The sequence below is a fragment of the Acanthochromis polyacanthus genome, chromosome 18 (assembly GCF_021347895.1).
Source record: "Acanthochromis polyacanthus isolate Apoly-LR-REF ecotype Palm Island chromosome 18, KAUST_Apoly_ChrSc, whole genome shotgun sequence".
In the NCBI taxonomy this organism is placed as follows: domain Eukaryota; kingdom Metazoa; phylum Chordata; class Actinopteri; family Pomacentridae; genus Acanthochromis; species Acanthochromis polyacanthus.
In genome coordinates, this window is record NC_067130.1 from 33,265,466 (window position 1) to 33,283,780 (window position 18,315).

Below are 18,315 nucleotides of genomic sequence, written 5' to 3' on the forward strand. Positions count from 1 at the left end.
TTGTCTCTTTGTTGTTTGTGTCTCTTTGTGGTTGTTTTTGCCTTCATGTTGTTTTTTGTCTCTTTGTTGTTATTTTTGTCTCTTTGTTGTTGTTTTTGTGCCTATTTGTTGTTGTTTTTTGCCTTCATGTTGTTTTTTGTCTCTTTGTTGTTATTTTTTGTCTCTTTGTTGTTGTTTTGTGCCAATTTGTTGTTGTTTTTGTCTCTTTGTTGTTATTTTTTGTCTCTTTGTTGTTGTTTTGTGCCTATTTTTGTTGTTTTTGTCTCTTTGTTGTTTGTGTCTCTTAATGTTGTTTTTTGTCTCTTTTTGTTTGCACCTCTTTAATGTTGTTTTTTGCCTTCATGTTGTTTTTTGTGTCTTTGTTGTTATTTTTTGTCTCTTTGTTGTTGTTTTGTGCCTATTTGTTGTTGTTTTTGTCTCTTTGTTGTTTGTGTCTCTTTGTTGTGTTTTTGCCTTCATGTTGTTTTTTGTCTCTTTGTTGTTATTTTTTGTCTCTTTGTTTGTTGTTTTTGTGCCTATTTGTTGTTGTTTTTGTCTCTTGTTGTTTGTGTCTCTTTGCTGTTGTTGTTTGTCTTTATGTTGTTTGTTTTGTGCCTATTTGTTGTTGTTTTGTCTCTTTGTTGTTTGTGTCTCTTTAAGTGTTTGTTTTTTGCCTTCATGTTGTTTTTGTCTCTTTGTTGTTATTTTTTGTCTCTTTTGTTGTTGTTTTTGTGCCTATTGTTGTTGTTTTTGTCTCTTTGTTGTTTGTGTCCTCTTTGTTGTTGTTTTTTGCCTTCATGTTGTTTTTTGTCTCTTTGTTGTTATTTTTGTCTCTTTGTTGTTGTTTTGTGCCAATTTGTTGTTGTTTTTTGTCTCTTTGTTGTTATTTTTTGTCTCTTTGTTGTTGTTTTGTGCCTATTTGTTGTTGTTTTTGTCTCTTTGTTGTTTGTGTCTCTTTAATGTTGTTTTTTGTCTCTTGTTGTTTGCACCTCTTTGTTGTTGTTTTTTGCCTTCATGTTGTTGTTTGTCTCTTTGTTCTTATTTTTTGTCTCTTTTGTTGTTGTTTTGTGCCTATTTGTTGTTGTTTTTTGTCTCTTTGTTGTTATTTTTTGTCTCTTTGTTGTTGTTTTGTGCCTATTTGTTGTTGTTTTTGTCTCTTTGTTGTTTGTGTCTCTTTAATGTTGTTTTTTGTCTCTTTGTTGTGCACCTCTTTAATGTTGTTTTTTGCCTTCATGTGTTTTGTGCCTATTTGTTGTTGTTTTTGTCTCTTTGTTGTTTGTGTCTCTTTGTTGTTGTTTTTTGCCTTCATGTTGTTTTTTGTCTCTTTGTTGTTATTTTTTGTCTCTTTGTTGTTGTTTTGTGCCTATTTGTTGTTGTTTTTGTCTCTTTGTTGTTTGTGTCTCTTTAATGTTGTTTTTTGCCTTCACGTTGTTTTTTGTCTCTTTGTTGCTATTTTTTGTCTCTTTGTTGTTGTTTTGTGCCTATTTGTTGATGTTTTTGTCTCTTTGTTGTTTTCACCTCTTTGTTGTTGTGTTTTGGCCTTTCATGTTGTTGTTTGTCTCTTGTTTATTTTGTCTCTTTGTTGTTGTTTTGGTGCCCTATTTGTTGTGTTTTTTGTCTCTTTGTTGTTTGTGTCTCTTTGCTGTTGTTGTTTTGTCTTTATGTTGTTGTTTTGTGCCTATTTGTTGTTGTTTTTGTCTCTTTGTTGTTTGTGTGTCTTTGTTGTTGTTTTTTGCCTTCATGTTGTTTTTTGTCTCTTTGTTGTTATTTTTTGTCTCTTTGTTGTTGTTTTGTGCCTATTTGTTGTTGTTTTTTGTCTCTTTGTTGTTATTTTTTGTCTCTTTGTTGTTGTTTTTTGTCTCTGTTGTTGTTTTTTGTCTCTGTTGTTGTTTGTGTCTCTTTGTTGTTGTTGTTTGGTTTTTATGTTGTTGTTTTGTGCCTATTTATTGTTGTTTTGTCTCTTTGTTCTTTGTGTTTGTCTTTTGTTGTTTTTTGGCTTCATGTTGTTGTTTGTCTCTTTGTTGTTGTTTTTTGTCTCTTTGTTGTTTGTGTCTCTTTGTTGTTGTTTTGTGCCTATTTGTTGTGTTTTTTGTCTCTTTGTTGTTTGTGTCTCTGTTGTTGGTTTTTGTCTCTGTTGTTGTTTTGTGTCTCTTTGTTGTGTTTTTTGTCTCTTTGTTGTTGTTTTGTGCCTATTTGTTGTTGTTTTTTGTCTCTTTTGTTGTTTTTTGTCTCTTTGTTGTTGTCTCTTTGTTTGTCTCTTTGTTGTTATTTTTTGTCTCTTTGTTGTTTGTGTCTCTTTGTTGTTGTTTTTTGCCTATTTGTTGTTGTTTTTTGTCTCTTTGTTGTTTGTGTCTCTTTGTTGTTGTTTTTTGTCTCTGTTGTTGTTTTTTGTCTCTTTGTTGTTGTTTTTTGTCTCTTTGTTGTTGTTTGTGTCTCTTTGTTGTTGTTTTTTGCCTTTGTTGTTGTTTTTTGTCTCTTTGTTGTTTGTGCCTCTTTGTTGTTGTTTTTTGTCTCTGTTGTTGTTTTGTGCCTATTTGTTGTTGTTTTTTGTCTCTTTGCTGTTGTTTTGTGTCTGTTTGTTGTTGTTTTTGCCTCTTTGTTGTTGTTTTTTGCCTCTTTGTTGTTTTGTCTCTTTGTTGTTGTTTGTGTCTCTTTGTTGTTGTTTGTGTCTCTTTGTTGTTGTTTTTGTCTGTTGTTTTTTGCCTCTTTGTTGTTGTTTGTATCTCTTTGTTGTTGTTTTTTGTCTCTTTGTTGTTGTTTGTATCTCTTTGTTGTTGTTTTTGTCTCTTTGTTGTTGTTTGTGTCTCTTTGTTGTTGTTTGTGTCTCTTTGTTGTTGTTTTTTGCCTCTTTGTTGTTGTTTTTTGTCTCTTTGTTGGTGTTTGTGTCTCTTTGTTGTTGTTTTTGTCTGTTGTTGTTTTTTGCCTCTTTGTTGTTGTTTTGTCTCTTTGTTGTTGTTTGTATCTCTTTGTTGTTGTTTTTTGTCTCTTTGTTGTTGTTTTTGACTCTTTCTTGTTGTTTTGTGTCTCTGTGTTCCCCTCGGGGTGTGCTGATGTCTCATATCGTCTTCTTGGTTGTTTTCCTGCTGATTAAATCGTCGTTCTGCTCTTTTTTCTTAATAAACGGAGGCTGAGTTTGGCCCTCTGACTCTGTAAAGGTCCTGATATTTATCACACATTTCACTTTGTGTTTTATGAGCCGCTGCTGGAGGGAAAAGAGAAGCAGTTAATAACCCGACCTGACCGGGGTTCAGAAAAACAACGAAGACGCTTTGGTTCGACTTCTAAACAGCGGCTACATGATCCAAACATCCTGAAGCAGAGAAACACTCCAGAGATCAGTTAGGAGGAGAAATAAATTCCCTTTAGAACCTTTATAGAATCATAAAACCAGGAACTTAATAACAGATCAAATAAACACCACCCAATTGAAGAACTTATGTTTTGTGTCTTATTTTGGTCATTTTGATGTAATTTTGCATCTAATTTTCATCATTTTCTGTCATTTTGTGTTTTTTGTGTCTCATTATGGTCATTTTCTATTATTTTGGTCCATTTTTATGACTAATTTTGGTAATTTTCTGTCTTTTCTTGCTTGTTTTGTGTGTCCTATTTATCATTTCTGTCTCTTTTTAGCTGTTTTACATGCATTTTATGTAATTTTTATTGTCTTTGTTGTCTTTTGTCACTCTGGTAATGTTCAGTCTCATTTTTGTTCATTTTCCGTCTCTTTATGGTTGTTTTTTTTCTCTCTTCTTGATCATTTCTTGCTTCTTTTATAATATATTTCAGGTGAAACAGGTCTGAGTCTTGTTAGTCTGATCAGTCATCCATTGTTTCATTAATTCTGACAGGAAGACAAAGTAAAAATTAACTCTAAAGCAGATTTCTTGCTGAAGCAGATCTTTTTACAGGACTGGGGTGAATCTGCAGTCAGAGGAGGCGACAGGAAGAAAGAAGCAGAAATAAAAAATAAAAGGTTTGAAAGCAGCAGCTGAGAGACGCTGAGTCACAGCGAGACAGAAAGAGCTGCACAGTTTGTTAATTAGCCTCTTTTCACCTCAACAATATCACCGGACAATAAAATGTATGTGAGAAAACGGGGAGTGAGGATGCATCGCTGAATGTGAGGAAGAAATCACAGATTCACCCACAGCTGGAGAAACATCGAATCATCACAGATAGACGGAAAATGAACAGAACGAGGCACAAAGTGAGCAGAAACTGAACAAAAATGACCAGAATTAGACATAAAACTACCATAAATTGATAGAAAAATACCAAAATATAAAAATGAAATCTTCAAGAAATGGAAAACAAAAACAAAGAGATAGAAAAATAACCAAAATGTTCACAAACTGACCAAAAATGACAAAGATAAAGCCTAAAACAACCACAAAATGACCAAAATATAACAAAAAATAGCTCTGAAATACAAAACAACAACAAAGAGATGGAAATTGACCAAACTGAGACACAAAACACAAAAAAATGTCAGAATATGACCAATATGAGGCACAAAATGACCACAATTAACACAATAGTATAATATAATAATAATAGGAAATCACCAAAACGAGACAGGAAATAAACCACAAAACACCAAAAATGACCAAGATGAGACATAAAATGGTCACAAAATGACATGACCAAAATAAACAAAAAATAACAGGAATGGCAACAATGAGCCCAAACATTATCTAGAACAGACCTAAAGCAGCCACAAAATGAATGAAAATTACCAAAATGAGGCATAAAAGTACCACAAAGAGGACTTGAAGTTGCAACAAAAGACATAATGAGGTCACATTTGTGTATTTTATCATATCTTTGCTGCTTTCACTGGATTTTCTCTTTATAAAAACCCGTAGAGGTGAATTTAAATTATTCAGAAACAAATTTATGATTCTGTTTGGTGCAAACAAATTCAGTTTCCTGCAGTCAGACTGTAACAGCAGAATTTAAATCAGTCTTTGTCTCTTTAGGAAGCAGGACGTTAATAAACTGATGCAAGACGAAGAAATGTTTGGAAATCTGATGAATAAAAGAAACAATAAGTTAAGGAGAGCAAACACAGAAAATGATAAAACAGATAAATCCAGCAGATTCAGGAGCAAAGAGGGACGAAGACGACATTTAATCTATAATAATATTTATAATAATTTGCCTCCAGCTAGTCCAGAATTCAGCAGTTCCGCTTTATACAGGTTCTAATTAAGAGGAAGATTTATGATTTTAATGAAGCTCATATTTTATCTCCCTTATTAATAATAATAATAATAATAATAATGATGAGATATAATATAGTTGAAAATTATTACATTATCAGTTGTTATTATATAAATTGATTTTAAAAAATGGCTGTAAAAATAAACAAATACAGTTGTATGATTTATGGCTTGTTATGTATTATTAATTGTATTTATTTTATTGTAATTTTTCTTCATTAATTTTTAGATTTTTTTTGGCGTCTTTATGTATTCCCCATGTATATTTGCAATAAAAATGTTTATTGTATATTTTTAAACAGTATATTTTTTTTTGTGTATCTTTAAACTGCATTATTTTAAATTGTGTAATTTCATATTGTATTGTTTTAATTGTATAATTTGTGCTCTGTATTTTATGTTGGATATTATCGTACTGTGATTTTTTTAAATTGTGTATTTTTTAATGTATTATTGAATTGTATATTTTAGTTTGGTATATTTTTAAAGTGTGTTTTTATTGTATTTATTTTAAATTGTGTATTTTTATTTGATTTATTTTTAAATTACATATTTTTATTGTATTTATTTATTTATTTTCAAATTGAGTGTTTTTATTTGATTTATTTTTAAATCGTGTATTCTTATAGCATTATTTTTAAAAATGTGTATTTTTATTTTATTTCTTTTTGAATTGTGTGCTTTTATTTGATTTAATTTTTAAATTGATAAATTGTTATTTTATGTATTCATTTTATTTAAATTTTTTCAATCCTATATTTTTATGCTGTATATTGTCAAGTCGTATGTTTATATATTGTATATTTTTATATCGTCTATTTTTAATTTTTTGTTTTTATTTACATTTTTTAAAAACATTTCGGTCAGAATGCGGAAGTAAACAGGAAACACGTGTCTGTGACGCCGAGCCGTCAGAATCAAAACAAACCTCCGTGTTGTTTGTTTGTCTCCGTCTGTTCTGCTCTGAAAAACTCTTTAAAACATTTTTAAAACGTCTTAAACTCTCCTTGTTGTCTCCTGTCAGCGGCTTCATGGTGAGGCTTCCCTCATTCCACCATGTCGGAGTGAAAACGGACGTTTTTAGCGCTTTTCTCTGATGCTAATGTTGCTAAAGCTAAGGCTAGCTAGCTGGGCTAACGTCCAGCGGTGTTGCTCAACATTCAGCTCAGAATTGTCCAAAGTAAAATGAACTCTGTGGTTCTGAACGGTCGTAATGTGTCTGTCTCTTTTGTCTCAGGTGTTTCTCTGAAGTGGCAGCTGGAGTTTACCGGTAACGGCTCGGTAACAGTCCGGTAGCTGCTCGGTTAGCGGTTAGCAGGTTAGCAGCCATGGCTCAGCAGAGAGGAGTCAACAGTCTGCAGTTCAACCAGGACCAGAGTAAGAAACACCGAATTCAGGCCGAACTGGTTTAGTTTATATGTTTAAAATGCAGTACAGGATACATAAAGAGGAAAGAAGTTAATAAACTTTGCCCTCTAGAAGACTCTGAACAGCAGAATAAAAACTGATGTTTTAGCGGCTTTAGTTTGAATTTAGGATTAAAGCACAAAAGTAGACACTGGCTTCAGATTTGATTGTGTTTTTTTCTTATTGTGGTCATTTTGTGCCTCTGTGTTTGTTTCATGTTTCTGTGTTTGTTTTGTGTCTATTTGTGTTAATTTTGTGTCTCACTGTGAGTCATTTTCTGTCTTTTTGTGATCATTTGTGTGTCTGTTGTTGTTTGTATCTGTGGTTGTTTTGCGGCTTTTTGCCATCGTTTTGTGTCTCGTGTTCTTTCTACGTGTTTTTGTGATCATTTTTTGTCTCTCTTGTCATTTTGTGTCTGTTTGTGATGGTTTTGTGCCTCGTTGTGGTCTTTTTTGCCTCTTTGTGGTCATTTTGTGTCTCTTTGTGGTCATTTTTTGCCTCTTTTTTGCTGTTTCTGTCTCTTTGTGATCATTTTATCTCCTTGTGGTCACAGTGTGTCTCGTTGTTGTCATCTTGTGCCATTTTGTTGTCATCTTGTGTCTCTGTGGCCATTTTAAATTTCGAAGTAACTTATAAACTGATCCAGACCCGTGTTAACTGTAACTTTTGTTCCCTTCAGGTTGTTTCTGTTGTGCGATGGAGACTGGAGTGAGGATTTATAACGTGGAGCCGCTGATGGAGAAAGGTCACCTGGGTGAGTTTTAGCTGGATTTATTATTTATTATAATATCTGGACAGACATGGATGTAAACTAGACTTTAGTAAGTTCAAGTTAATATTACTGCAGCAGAGATGAGACACATCTCTCTCCTCCTGCTGTTACTGATGATTAGCTGTGTATATTATGGGATGTTTTGTTGTTTATTTGCTTGTTGTTTCAGCCATGAGCCAGGTGGGAAGTGTCGCTCTGTGCTCCATGCTGCATCGATCCAACCTGCTGGCCGTCGTTGGAGGAGGAGTCAACCCCAAGTTCTCAGAAATATCAGGCGAGTTCAATAAACAGGAAGTACAGCTTCAGACTCAGGTAGAAACGCCTGAAAGAGCCGACTGGAAAGATCTGCAGTCAAAGCAGTTAGTCGTCTCTTTGTGGACGTTTTTTGTGCCTTTGTCTGTTCGTTTTGCTTTGTTGTGGTCGTTTTGTGTGTCTTTGTGGTAATTTTGCACTGTTTTGTGGTAAAAGCACTTGTATCAGCAGACTGTAAAAATCTGCAGGTCAAGTAATGTTTAGCATGCATGCAGCGTAGCAGGCGTCCTGGTTGTTGCTGTTGAGGAAGTTTTCTGTGACCGTCTTTACAGTCCCGTGGTGTCTCTGGGGTCATTTTGTCTTTTATTGTGATGTTTTTACGTCTCTGTAGTCTGTTTTGTTCCCTTTGTGGTTGTTTTGCATATTTCTGGTTCCTTTTTGAGTCTTCTAATGTCTCTTTTTGTCATTTTGTGTCCATTTGTTGTTGTTTCCATCTGTGTGGACATTTTTATAAATGAGGATCATTTCTGACCATGATGTGACCCTTTTCTGTTAATCTTTTGTGTTTCAGTGCTGGTTTGGGACGACGCTCGAGAGTCTCGTGACCCCAAAGACAAACTGGTTCTGGAGTTCACCTTCACCAAACCCGTCCTGGCTGTTCGTATGAGACACGACAAGTAGGTTTACCGTGTCTATAAATCATCAATAAATCATCTTTGTTAAACTGTAGACTGTCAATAGTCTATAAATAACCTACAGATCATCATAAATCAGCTTTATTAACACTCCATCTGTCCTCTGACCTTCAGTCATCTGTATCGACACTAAACTCTATAATCTACAAACAAACATCGTCTTTATTGACGTTGTTGACTCTATAATCTATAATAATCAATAAATCATGTTTATTGACTCTCCAGGATCATCATCGTGCTGAAGAACAGGATCTACGTGTACAGTTCCCCGACAACCGGTTAAACTGTTCGAGTTCGACACCAGAGACAATCCTAAAGGTAGCAGCTGCTTCTTCTCCTTTGTCTCTTTGTGGACATTTGGTGTGTTCTGTGGTTATTATGCTTCTGTTTGTGGTCATTTTGTGTCTCTGTGTTTTTTTTTATTTTGTTGTTATTTTGTGTCTCTTTGTGGTTGTTTTTCATATCTTGTTGTTGTTCTGTGTCTTTTGTGGTTATTTTATGTGTCTTTGTGGACATTCTGGACTGTTTTGTGGTAATTTTGTGTGTCTTTGTGGTCGTTTTCATCTTTTGTGGTCATTTTACTTCTGTTTGTGGTAAATTTATGTGACTTTGTGACCATTTTTCATCTTTTGTGATAGTTTTGTGTCTCTTTGTGGTTGTTTTCATATTTTGTGGTGTTTTGTGTCTTTTGTGTATATTGTGTGTGTCTTTGTGGTAATTTTGTGCATCTTTGTCGGTATTTAACAACTTTTGCTGTTGTTTGCGTCTTCTTGTGGTAACCTGTGACTTTGTCATTATTTTTCATCTTTTGTGAGGATTTTGTTTGTCTTGTGGTCATTTTCCATCTTTTTGCTCATTCTGTGTGTCTTTGAGGTGACTTTGTGTGTCTTTGTGGTCATTTTTCATCTTTTTAGTTGTTTGTGTGTTTTTTGTGGCCATTTTGTATCTGTTTGGTTATTTTCTGTGTCTTTGTGGACATTCTTGCCTGTTTTGTCATGATTTTGTGTGTCTTTGTGTTCATTTTCATCCTTTGTAGTTGTTTTCATTCTTTTTTCATCCTCATTTTGCTTCTTTTTGTGGTCATTTTGTGTATCTTTGTGATCATGTTGCATTTTCTGTGGTCATTTTCCATCTTTTTTTGCTCATTTTGTGTGTCTTTGAGTTGATTTTGTGTGTCTTTGACATGATTTGTGTGTCTTGAGGTGATTTTGTGTGTCTTTGACGTGATTTTGTGTGTCTTTGAGGTGACTTTGTGGTCATTATGTGTGTCTTTGTGCTCTCCGCCCTCCTGCTGCAGACCTTTCCCTCCACAGCTGTAATACTCATGTCTTCTTCCTTCCCTGTGTGTTGTAGGTCTGTGTGATCTGTGTCCCAGTCTGGAGAAGCAGCTGCTGGTGTTTCCGGGTCATAAATGTGGAAGCCTCCAGCTGGTTGTAAGTTCTAGAGACTTTTAGAGGAACCGTCCAGGCGTCGGAGGACCGGCAGTGATTGATTGTTGTGTTTCAGGACCTGTCCAACACCAAACCCGGCACGTCGTCTGCTCCGTTCACCATCAACGCCCACCAGAGCGAGATCGCCTGCGTGGCCCTCAACCAGCCGGGCAGCGTGGCGGCGTCGGCGTCCCGCAAAGGGACCCTGATCCGCCTGTTTGACACCACCACCAGAGACAAGCTGGTGGAGCTGAGGAGAGGAACCGACCCGGCAACGCTCTACTGGTACCAGAACATCACAACCAGCAGACTGTCTACAGTACCCACATCTACAGGAAGCTTAGTGTGTTTAATGAGTCCAGGGTTACTAAACTGTGACGTTTTTACAACATTTTTGACGACATACTAACTACGATTTTTTTGCAGCATGTTTTTTTTTTAAATATTTTGTTTTTATTTGGATAGTGTAGTGAAGGAAGACAGGAAATGGGGGAAGACATGCAGCAAGCAGGAATCGAACAGGGCCGCTGCGTCAGAGACCAGCCCCTGTACATGGTTCACCCACTTAACCTGTTGAGCTATTAGGGGCGCTCCTATTTGCAACATTTTTGACGACATACTAAACTATGATTTTTTTTTCTGACATTCTTGACGACAGACTGAACTATGACTTTTTTTACGATGATTTAGACAACATACTATACTTTGGCTTTTTATATTTTCAACAACATACTAAACTATGACTTTTTGATGACATACAGTGACTTTTTTACATTATTTTTGATGACATACTGTTCTGTGACTTTTGACAACATTCTTGATGACAGACTGAACTATGACTTTTTTATGTCATTTTTGACACACTGAACTGTGACTTTTTGACGACACACTAAACTACGCTGATTTTACGACATTTGTAGGCATTTTTGTCGACAATCTGAGCTGACATTTACGACATTTTTGACAACATACTATGACTTTTTACGTCAGTTTTGACACTGAACTATGACGTTTTACGACATTTTTGACACGTTAAACTATGACTTTTTGATGACATACTGAATGAACTATGACTTTTTTCACGATGATTTAGACAACATACTATACTTTGGCTTTTTATTTTTCAACAACATACTAACTATGACTTTTTGATGACATTCTGTGGCTTTTTTTGCGTTATTTTTGACGGCATACTGTTCTTGACTTTTTTGCGTTATTTTTGACGACATACTGTTCTTTGACTTTTTGCGTTATTTTTGACGGCATACTGTTGTGTGACTTTTTTGCGTTATTTTTGACGGCATACTGTTCTGTGACTTTTTTGCGTTATTTTTGACGGCATACTGTTCTTTGACTTTTTGCGTTATTTTTGACGACATACTGTTCTGTGACTTTTTTGCGTTATTTTTGACGGCATACTGTTCTTTGACTTTTTGCGTTATTTTTGACGGCATACTGTTCTGTGACTTTTTGCGTTATTTTTGACGACATACTGTTCTGTGACTTTTTTGCGTTATTTTGACGGCATACTGTTCTGTGACTTTTTGCGTTATTTTTGACGGCATACTGTTGTGTGACTTTTTTGCGTTATTTTTGACGGCATACTGTTCTGTGACTTTTTTGCGTTATTTTGACGACATACTGTTCTGTGACTTTTTTTGCGTTATTTTGACGCATACTGTTCTGTGACTTTTTTGCGTTATTTTTGACGACATACTGTTCTGTGACTTTTTGCGTTATTTTTGACGGCATACTGTCTTTGACTTTTTTGCGTTATTTTTGACGGGCAATACTGTTCTGGTGACTTTTTTGCGTTATTTTGACGACATACTGTTCTTTGACTTTTTGCGTTATTTTGACGACATACTGTTCTGTGACTTTTTGCGGTTATTTTTGACGGCATACTGTTCTGTGACTTTTTTGCGTTATTTTTGACGACATACTGTTCTGTGATTTTTTTGCGTTATTTTTGACGGCATACTGTTCTTGACTTTTTGCGTTATTTTGACGACATACTTTCTGTGACTTTTTTGCGTTATTTTGACGACATACTGTTCTTTGACTTTTTTGCGTTATTTTTGACGACATACTTTTAATTTTTTAGTTTTTATTTCTGTACATAGTATTTTGCCTTTATTATTATTCCATTGCACTGACTGCTCTACGTGCCTTTGAATTGCCCCTTGGGGACAAATAAAGTTTTTTGAATTTGAATTTGAATTTGAAATACTTTTCTGTGACTTTTTTGCGTTATTTTTGACGACATACTGTTCTTTGACTTTTTGCGTCATTTTTGACGACATACTGTTGTGTGACTTTTGACGACCATAACTAAACTCTTACATTTTCAGAGCATTTCTATGCTTCTTTACATGATTCTTCTCTCAATTCGTTGTTTTTCTGCAGAACATAAAAAGTAGTGACAGTCCTGATTTTCCCAGAGTTAAAGGAGAGTTTAATTACAATAAGGCAACCTATGAAATAGGAATTGTTGTATTTTAGAAGCTGGAGGTGCAAATAATTTGATAGTTGATAGAAAACTAATGCTTTGATTAAAAATAATATAAGTTTATCGACTATTTTCCCAGCTGCACATCACACCATACTCATAAAGAAGCAGAACATCCAGGCTATCAGATTTAAACCAGTTTCATTTGTTTCCAGCATCAACTTCAGCCACGACTCGTCCTTCCTCTGCGCCTCCAGTGATAAGGAACCGTCCACATCTTCGCCCTCAAAGACACCAAACTGAACCGGCGCTCAGCGTAAGAACTCGGTCCCATCATCTCGTTCTTTAGTGTAGTTCTGGAGACTCTAACCCTGTGTTTGCTGCCCCTTCAGGCTGGCCCGGGTGGGGAAGGTGGGTCCAGTGATTGGTCAGTACGTGGACAGTCAGTGGTCTCTGGCTAGTTTCACCGTCCCAGCAGAATGCGCCTGCATCTGCGCCTTCGGAAAGAACACGTCCAAGAACGTCAACTCCGTCATCGGTGAGAAAAGACCTGCTTTAATGAGATCAGATATTAACCACTAAGTTTTTGACCACATACTGTGACATTTTTATACTTTCTCACAACACTTTTGATGACACAAATCTGACGTATTTATGATGTACTCTGCTATGACGACGTTTTTGACGACATACTAAAATGATGTTTTAACGTCATTTTTCACGATATAGTAAACTTTGACATTGTTGTGCGACATTTTTGTCGACACGCTAAACTGACGTTTCTGCGACTTTTTTGACAACATATCGAGTCTTTTTTTGACGACATACTAACTATGACTTTTTAACAACATTTTAAACTCTGACGTTCTACAACTTTTTTGATGATGCATCAAACCATGACATTTTTCACAACACACTTAACTGTGACTTTTTTACGAAACGTGAGTTGACTATTTAAAGCCACTTTTGAACAACGACGACTTTTTTTTACATTTTCGATGACACGGTGAACTCTGACGTTTGTATGACTTTTTTGACTACATATCCTTATTTTTGATGACATACTAAACTATGATTTTTTAACACATTTTTTAAGATACGTAAACTCTGATGTTCCTACGACTTTTTGACGAATATTGAACTATGACATTTTTCCAACGTTTTTCACAATATTAGCATGAACTTTTTCTGACATTTTTGACGACAAACATACCAAACTACGACTATTTGCAACGTTTGACAACATTCGTATGACTTTTTTCCGAACATTGTTGACGACATACCAAATTGGTGATGTTTCGTGACATTTTCAACAACATACTGAACTGTGACTATTCTTTGATGACATACTAAACTAGCGTCTAAACTGAAACCTAATTCCAGATTTCTTTGTTACTGCAGCCATCCTGTGTGGACGGAACCTTCCCATAAATACGTGTTCACTCCTGATGGAAACTGCAACCGAGAGGCCTTTGACGTTTACCTGGACATTTGTGACGACGACGACTTCTGAACTCGAGGAAACACGAAGAAACGAACTGACCTGATGCTGAAATTCTGTTTGGAGACGGAAAAATGGAAACACAGACTGTTTATCTACAGTGAATAGAAACAGTTTCTAACCAAACTGACTGGCTGATGTTGTATTTATGGGACGTTACTAATAAAACTGAAAATAAAATCAGTTGCACTCAGAAATCTACGTTTTTATTCATTTTTATGCAATACTTCGCAGACTTTGCTTGTCGTTCGCATCTCCACATTAGCTTTAGTTTATCTGCCAGTGTTCTCAATGTTTAATGGCATTTATTTTTACTGTTTTAATATAATTTAATAAGTGAATGTTATTTATTCTGGACTCTCAGGTTTATTAGTTTGCTGTATAAAACTGAAACTTCTGATAGAGTAAAGTGAGGCTTTTACCTTTCTAACTAGATATATTTTATCCTTTAACCTCACATTTTCTGTCTAAAGCAATGTGAAGATTGGAAAAATTCACCGTCTTTAACATTGATGACTGTTTATACGGTGTAAACAACTTATGAATGTAAACGATCATAATTACTGTATAAAATGAATATCTGAGTATTGCTAGCTGCTGGCGTCAGGGTGCTAATGGATGCAGTAACACACAAAAGTAACATCTGAAGAACAGAAGATGAGCTGATCTCCAAAAGGCACAAAGTTTAAACCATTTTCACAGCAGTAGTGTTTGATTTTAGGCTTGTACAATATTATATTTTATATTTATTACAATAAAAATATGGATCTAACAGTTTTTCAACAGACAAAGAAACTGAATCAACAGAAAAACCAAGGCAACTCTCATCTACATCCAAGAGCATCAGGAACTAAAGCTGAATTGTCTCAGCCAACCAAAACCAACTAACCGAACCCTGAATTGCCTCTAAAAGGTCATAATTCAGAAAGTCGTCAAAATGTCATCAAAAATATCGGAAAGAAGTCATGGTTTACTATGTGGTGAAAATGTCATCAAAAAGTCACAGATTAGTTTGTCGTAAAAAATGTTGTAAAAATGCCATAGTTTAATATGTGTCCAAATTGACTGAAATTTCATAGTTTAGTATGTCGTCCAAGAGTTGTCATTGTGCAGACTTCAATGGACATGTTGGTGCAGGAACAGAGATGATGAGGAGGTCATGGGCAGGTTGGTATCCAGGAGAGGAACGCAGAAGGACAGATGGTGGTTGACTTTGCAAAAAGGATGGAAATGGCTGTAAGTGAATACTTTCTTCCAGAAGAGGCAGAACATAGGGTGAACTATAAGAGTGGAGGTAGGAGCACACAGGTAGACTACATCTTGTGTAGACGGTGTAATCTGAAGGAGATCAGTGACTGCAAAGTAAGTGGTAGGTGAGAGTGTAGCCAGACAGCATAGGATGGTGGTGTGTAGGATGACGCCTGGTGGTGAAGAAGATGAAGAGGGCAAAGGCCAGAGCAGAGGAACCAAATGGTGGGAAACTGAAAAAGGAAGAGTGTTGTATGACTTTCAGGAAAGAGTTGAGACAGGCTTTGGATGGTCAGGAGGTGCTTCCAGATGACTGGACAACTACAGCAATGTGATCAGGGAGACAGGTCGGAGAGGACCCAAGTGGAAGAGTGAGGTTACAGGGAGAAGAGATCAAGAAGGTGGAGGATTTTAAGTACTTAGGGTCAACAGTCCAGAGCAATGGAGAGTGTGGAAAAAGGTGAAGAAGCGTGTACAGGCAGGCTGGAACGGCTGGAGAAAAGTGTCAGGTGTGATGTGTGATAGAAGAGTTCAGCTAAAATGAAAGGTTTACAAAACTGTGGTGAGACCAGCCATGTTGTTTGGTCTGGAGACAGTGTCCCTGAGGAAAAGACAGGAGGCAGAGCTGGAGGTAGCAGAACTGAAGATGCTGAGGTTCTCTTTGGGAGTGACCAGGATGGATAGGATCAGGAATGAGTCCATCAGAGGGACAGCACATGTTAGAGGCTTTGGAGATAAAGTCAGAGAGGCCAGACTGAGATGGTTCAGACATGTCCAGAGGAGAGAGAGTGAATATATTGGTAGAAGGATGCTGAGTTTCCCACTGCCAGGCAGGAGGCCTAGAGGAAGACCAAAGAGGAGGTTTAAGGATGTGGTTAAAGAGGACATGAAGGTAGTTGGTGTGAGAGAAGAGGATGCAGCAGACAGGGTTAGATGGAGGACCCCTGAAGGGAAAAGCCGAAAGGAAAAGAAGAAGTATGTCGTCCAAAACGAGTAAAAAGGATAATAGTTTAGTCTGTCGTCCAAAATACGGTAAAAATGTCATAGTTCAGTATGTCGTCAAAGATGTTGTAAGAAAGTAATAGTTAGGGTTGTCAAAAATGTCGTGAAAAGGTCATAAAAATGTCAAAGTTTAGCACGTTTTCAAAAATGCCTCCAAAAAGTCATAGTTTAGTATGTCGTCAAAAATGTCATAAAAAAAGGTCATAGTACTACTAAGTTCTGACCACAGTGTAAATACAGACCAGAAATGACAGATTCATCTAATTTCAGCTGCTGTTCAGTGTGTTAAATAAGATAAAACTGTTAGTCTTTCTCAAATCATCAAATCTTAATAAATTCTGCTCAGCCATCTCTAATTTGTCTGAAACAACAGATTTCTGAAAGCATTTCTGATGAATGAAGCTAAAAGTTCTGTGATATCTTCATAAATATGCAGATTTTATTCTCTATCTCGAGTTTATACAAAAACAAACTCAGTTCTTCGAAGGTTTGGAAGTTGAACCGATGAACTTCCAGAAAACTTCCACCAAAGTCTGAAAGTCGTCGTCATTAAGGAACATCAGGTGGTTCAAACTTCTCAGAGTCATAAAGTCTGACTCCAACTCTGAGCAGCTGCCAGAACTCTGAACATCAAGAGGAAGAAGAAGACAGGAAGTGTTTTCAGGCAGCGGGAACGTCGAGGTTGAGCCGAGGGCTGAGAAAACTTTCTGTCAAATCTAAATGTCTGACTGCAGGAGAGAGTTTCTGTTCTGAAGAAAACCTTCCTGGAACCTCAACGCAACGTTCAGAAGTTTAAAAATGAACCTCTGACGGAGCCGGATGCAGTTTGGAGGGAAAAAAAACGAAGACTGATGGAGAGAAATTAGATGTTTTCAACTGCAGGAGGAAAGTTTGGAGGGAAAATCTGCAGAACTTCATTAGAAAACAGTTCAGGTTGGAGGTTGTCAGCTTCACGTCTGAATAAACTGAGTTTCCTGTTAAAGTCCTGAAGGTAAACTGACCAGATGGAACCTGAAACACTTCAGTACAAGAAACAGAACTCTGAGTATTGTGAAGTGTTTTAAGGAAGGATTTTTACACATTTTACCTCCAAAATTAATCCAAAACTATAGCATAGAGTTATACCAAAACCTGGAAAAACTACAACCAGGAAAAACTACAACCAGGAAGAACTACAACCAGGAAGAACTACAACCAAGAAGAACTACAACCAAGAAGAACTACAACCAGGAAGAACTACAACCAAGAAGAACTACAACCAGGAAGAACTACAACCAGGAAGAACTACAATCAGGAAGAATAAAACCAGGAAGAACTACAACCAGGAAGAACTACAACCAGGAAGAACTACAACCAGGAAGAACTACAACCAAGAAGAACTACAACCAGGAAGAACTACAACCAGGAAGAACTACAACCAGGAAGAACTACAACCAGGAAGAACTACAACCAGGAAAAACTACAACCAGGAAGAACTACAACCAGGAAGAACTACAACCAAGAAGAACTACAACCAAGAAGAACTACAACCAGGAAGAACTACAACCAGGAAGAACTAAAACCAGGAAGAACTACAACCAAGAAGAACTACAACCAGGAAGAACTACAACCAGGAAGAACTACAACCAGGAAGAACTACAACCAGGAAGAACTACAACCAGGAAGAATAAAACCAGGAAGAATAAACCAGGAAGAACTAATAACTGTAAAAAGTTTTCTTGTTGATTTAAATACATTAAAATGCAGTAATTTTATCATCAGACATTATAAAAGAAAGAAAGAATTGTTTGTAAAAAAATTGTGAGATTATTTAAAGTTTAGAGATTTTTATGTTTTTGTAAAAAAAAAAAAATACATTTTCTGTGACTTTGTTAAATATTATTTGAAAATCTGTAAAAATATGACTTTAACATTTGTCTTAACCATTTTCCAGTCCCTAATATACATAAATATTCTTTGAAATAACATTTTTGTTGATTTAAATACAATAAAACGTAATTTTAAACAAATGTTGTAAGAAGAAAAAAATCTTGTCAATAATGCATTTGTTTACAGTAGATGAGATCATTCCACCAGTGGTATTATTTGTGATCCAGACCAGAATAAAAGCCTGAACCTGCAGCTTTCTGAGCTGTTTTTGAGTCTCGCTGAGCAGACTGACATTTCTGCTGATGGAGGTTTACCTTCTCCTTTCACAGCCTCTTGTCATTTGTGGAAGTGGGATGATGTTTAAATGTCAGCGCCGGTGAGTCACCTGTTGAAAACAAACCCGATAAAATGCTCTTTTAATTTGCTGCGAGGCGTCGATGTCGCATTGAAACTCCGTCTGCCGCTGGATTCACTCAGGAGCCGGTC

The 18,315-nt window shown here is 36.1% G+C and overlaps 1 protein-coding gene across 1 annotated transcript; it reads left to right on the forward strand.

Moving 5' to 3' along the window:
• The first annotated feature begins 6,094 nt into the window (after window positions 1–6,094).
• wdr45 (WD repeat domain 45) lies at window positions 6,095–13,893 on the forward strand. Its single transcript, XM_051939000.1, is given in 14 exon segments — window positions 6,095–6,238; window positions 6,442–6,581; window positions 7,291–7,365; window positions 7,553–7,657; window positions 8,207–8,312; window positions 8,556–8,594; window positions 8,596–8,648; window positions 9,684–9,763; window positions 9,837–10,045; window positions 12,425–12,468; window positions 12,471–12,525; window positions 12,602–12,747; window positions 13,612–13,634; window positions 13,636–13,893. Coding segments are annotated over 13 exon segments (1,071 nt in total). The 5' UTR covers window positions 6,095–6,238; window positions 6,442–6,532; the 3' UTR covers window positions 13,723–13,893.
• The last annotated feature ends 4,422 nt before the right edge of the window (window positions 13,894–18,315 follow it).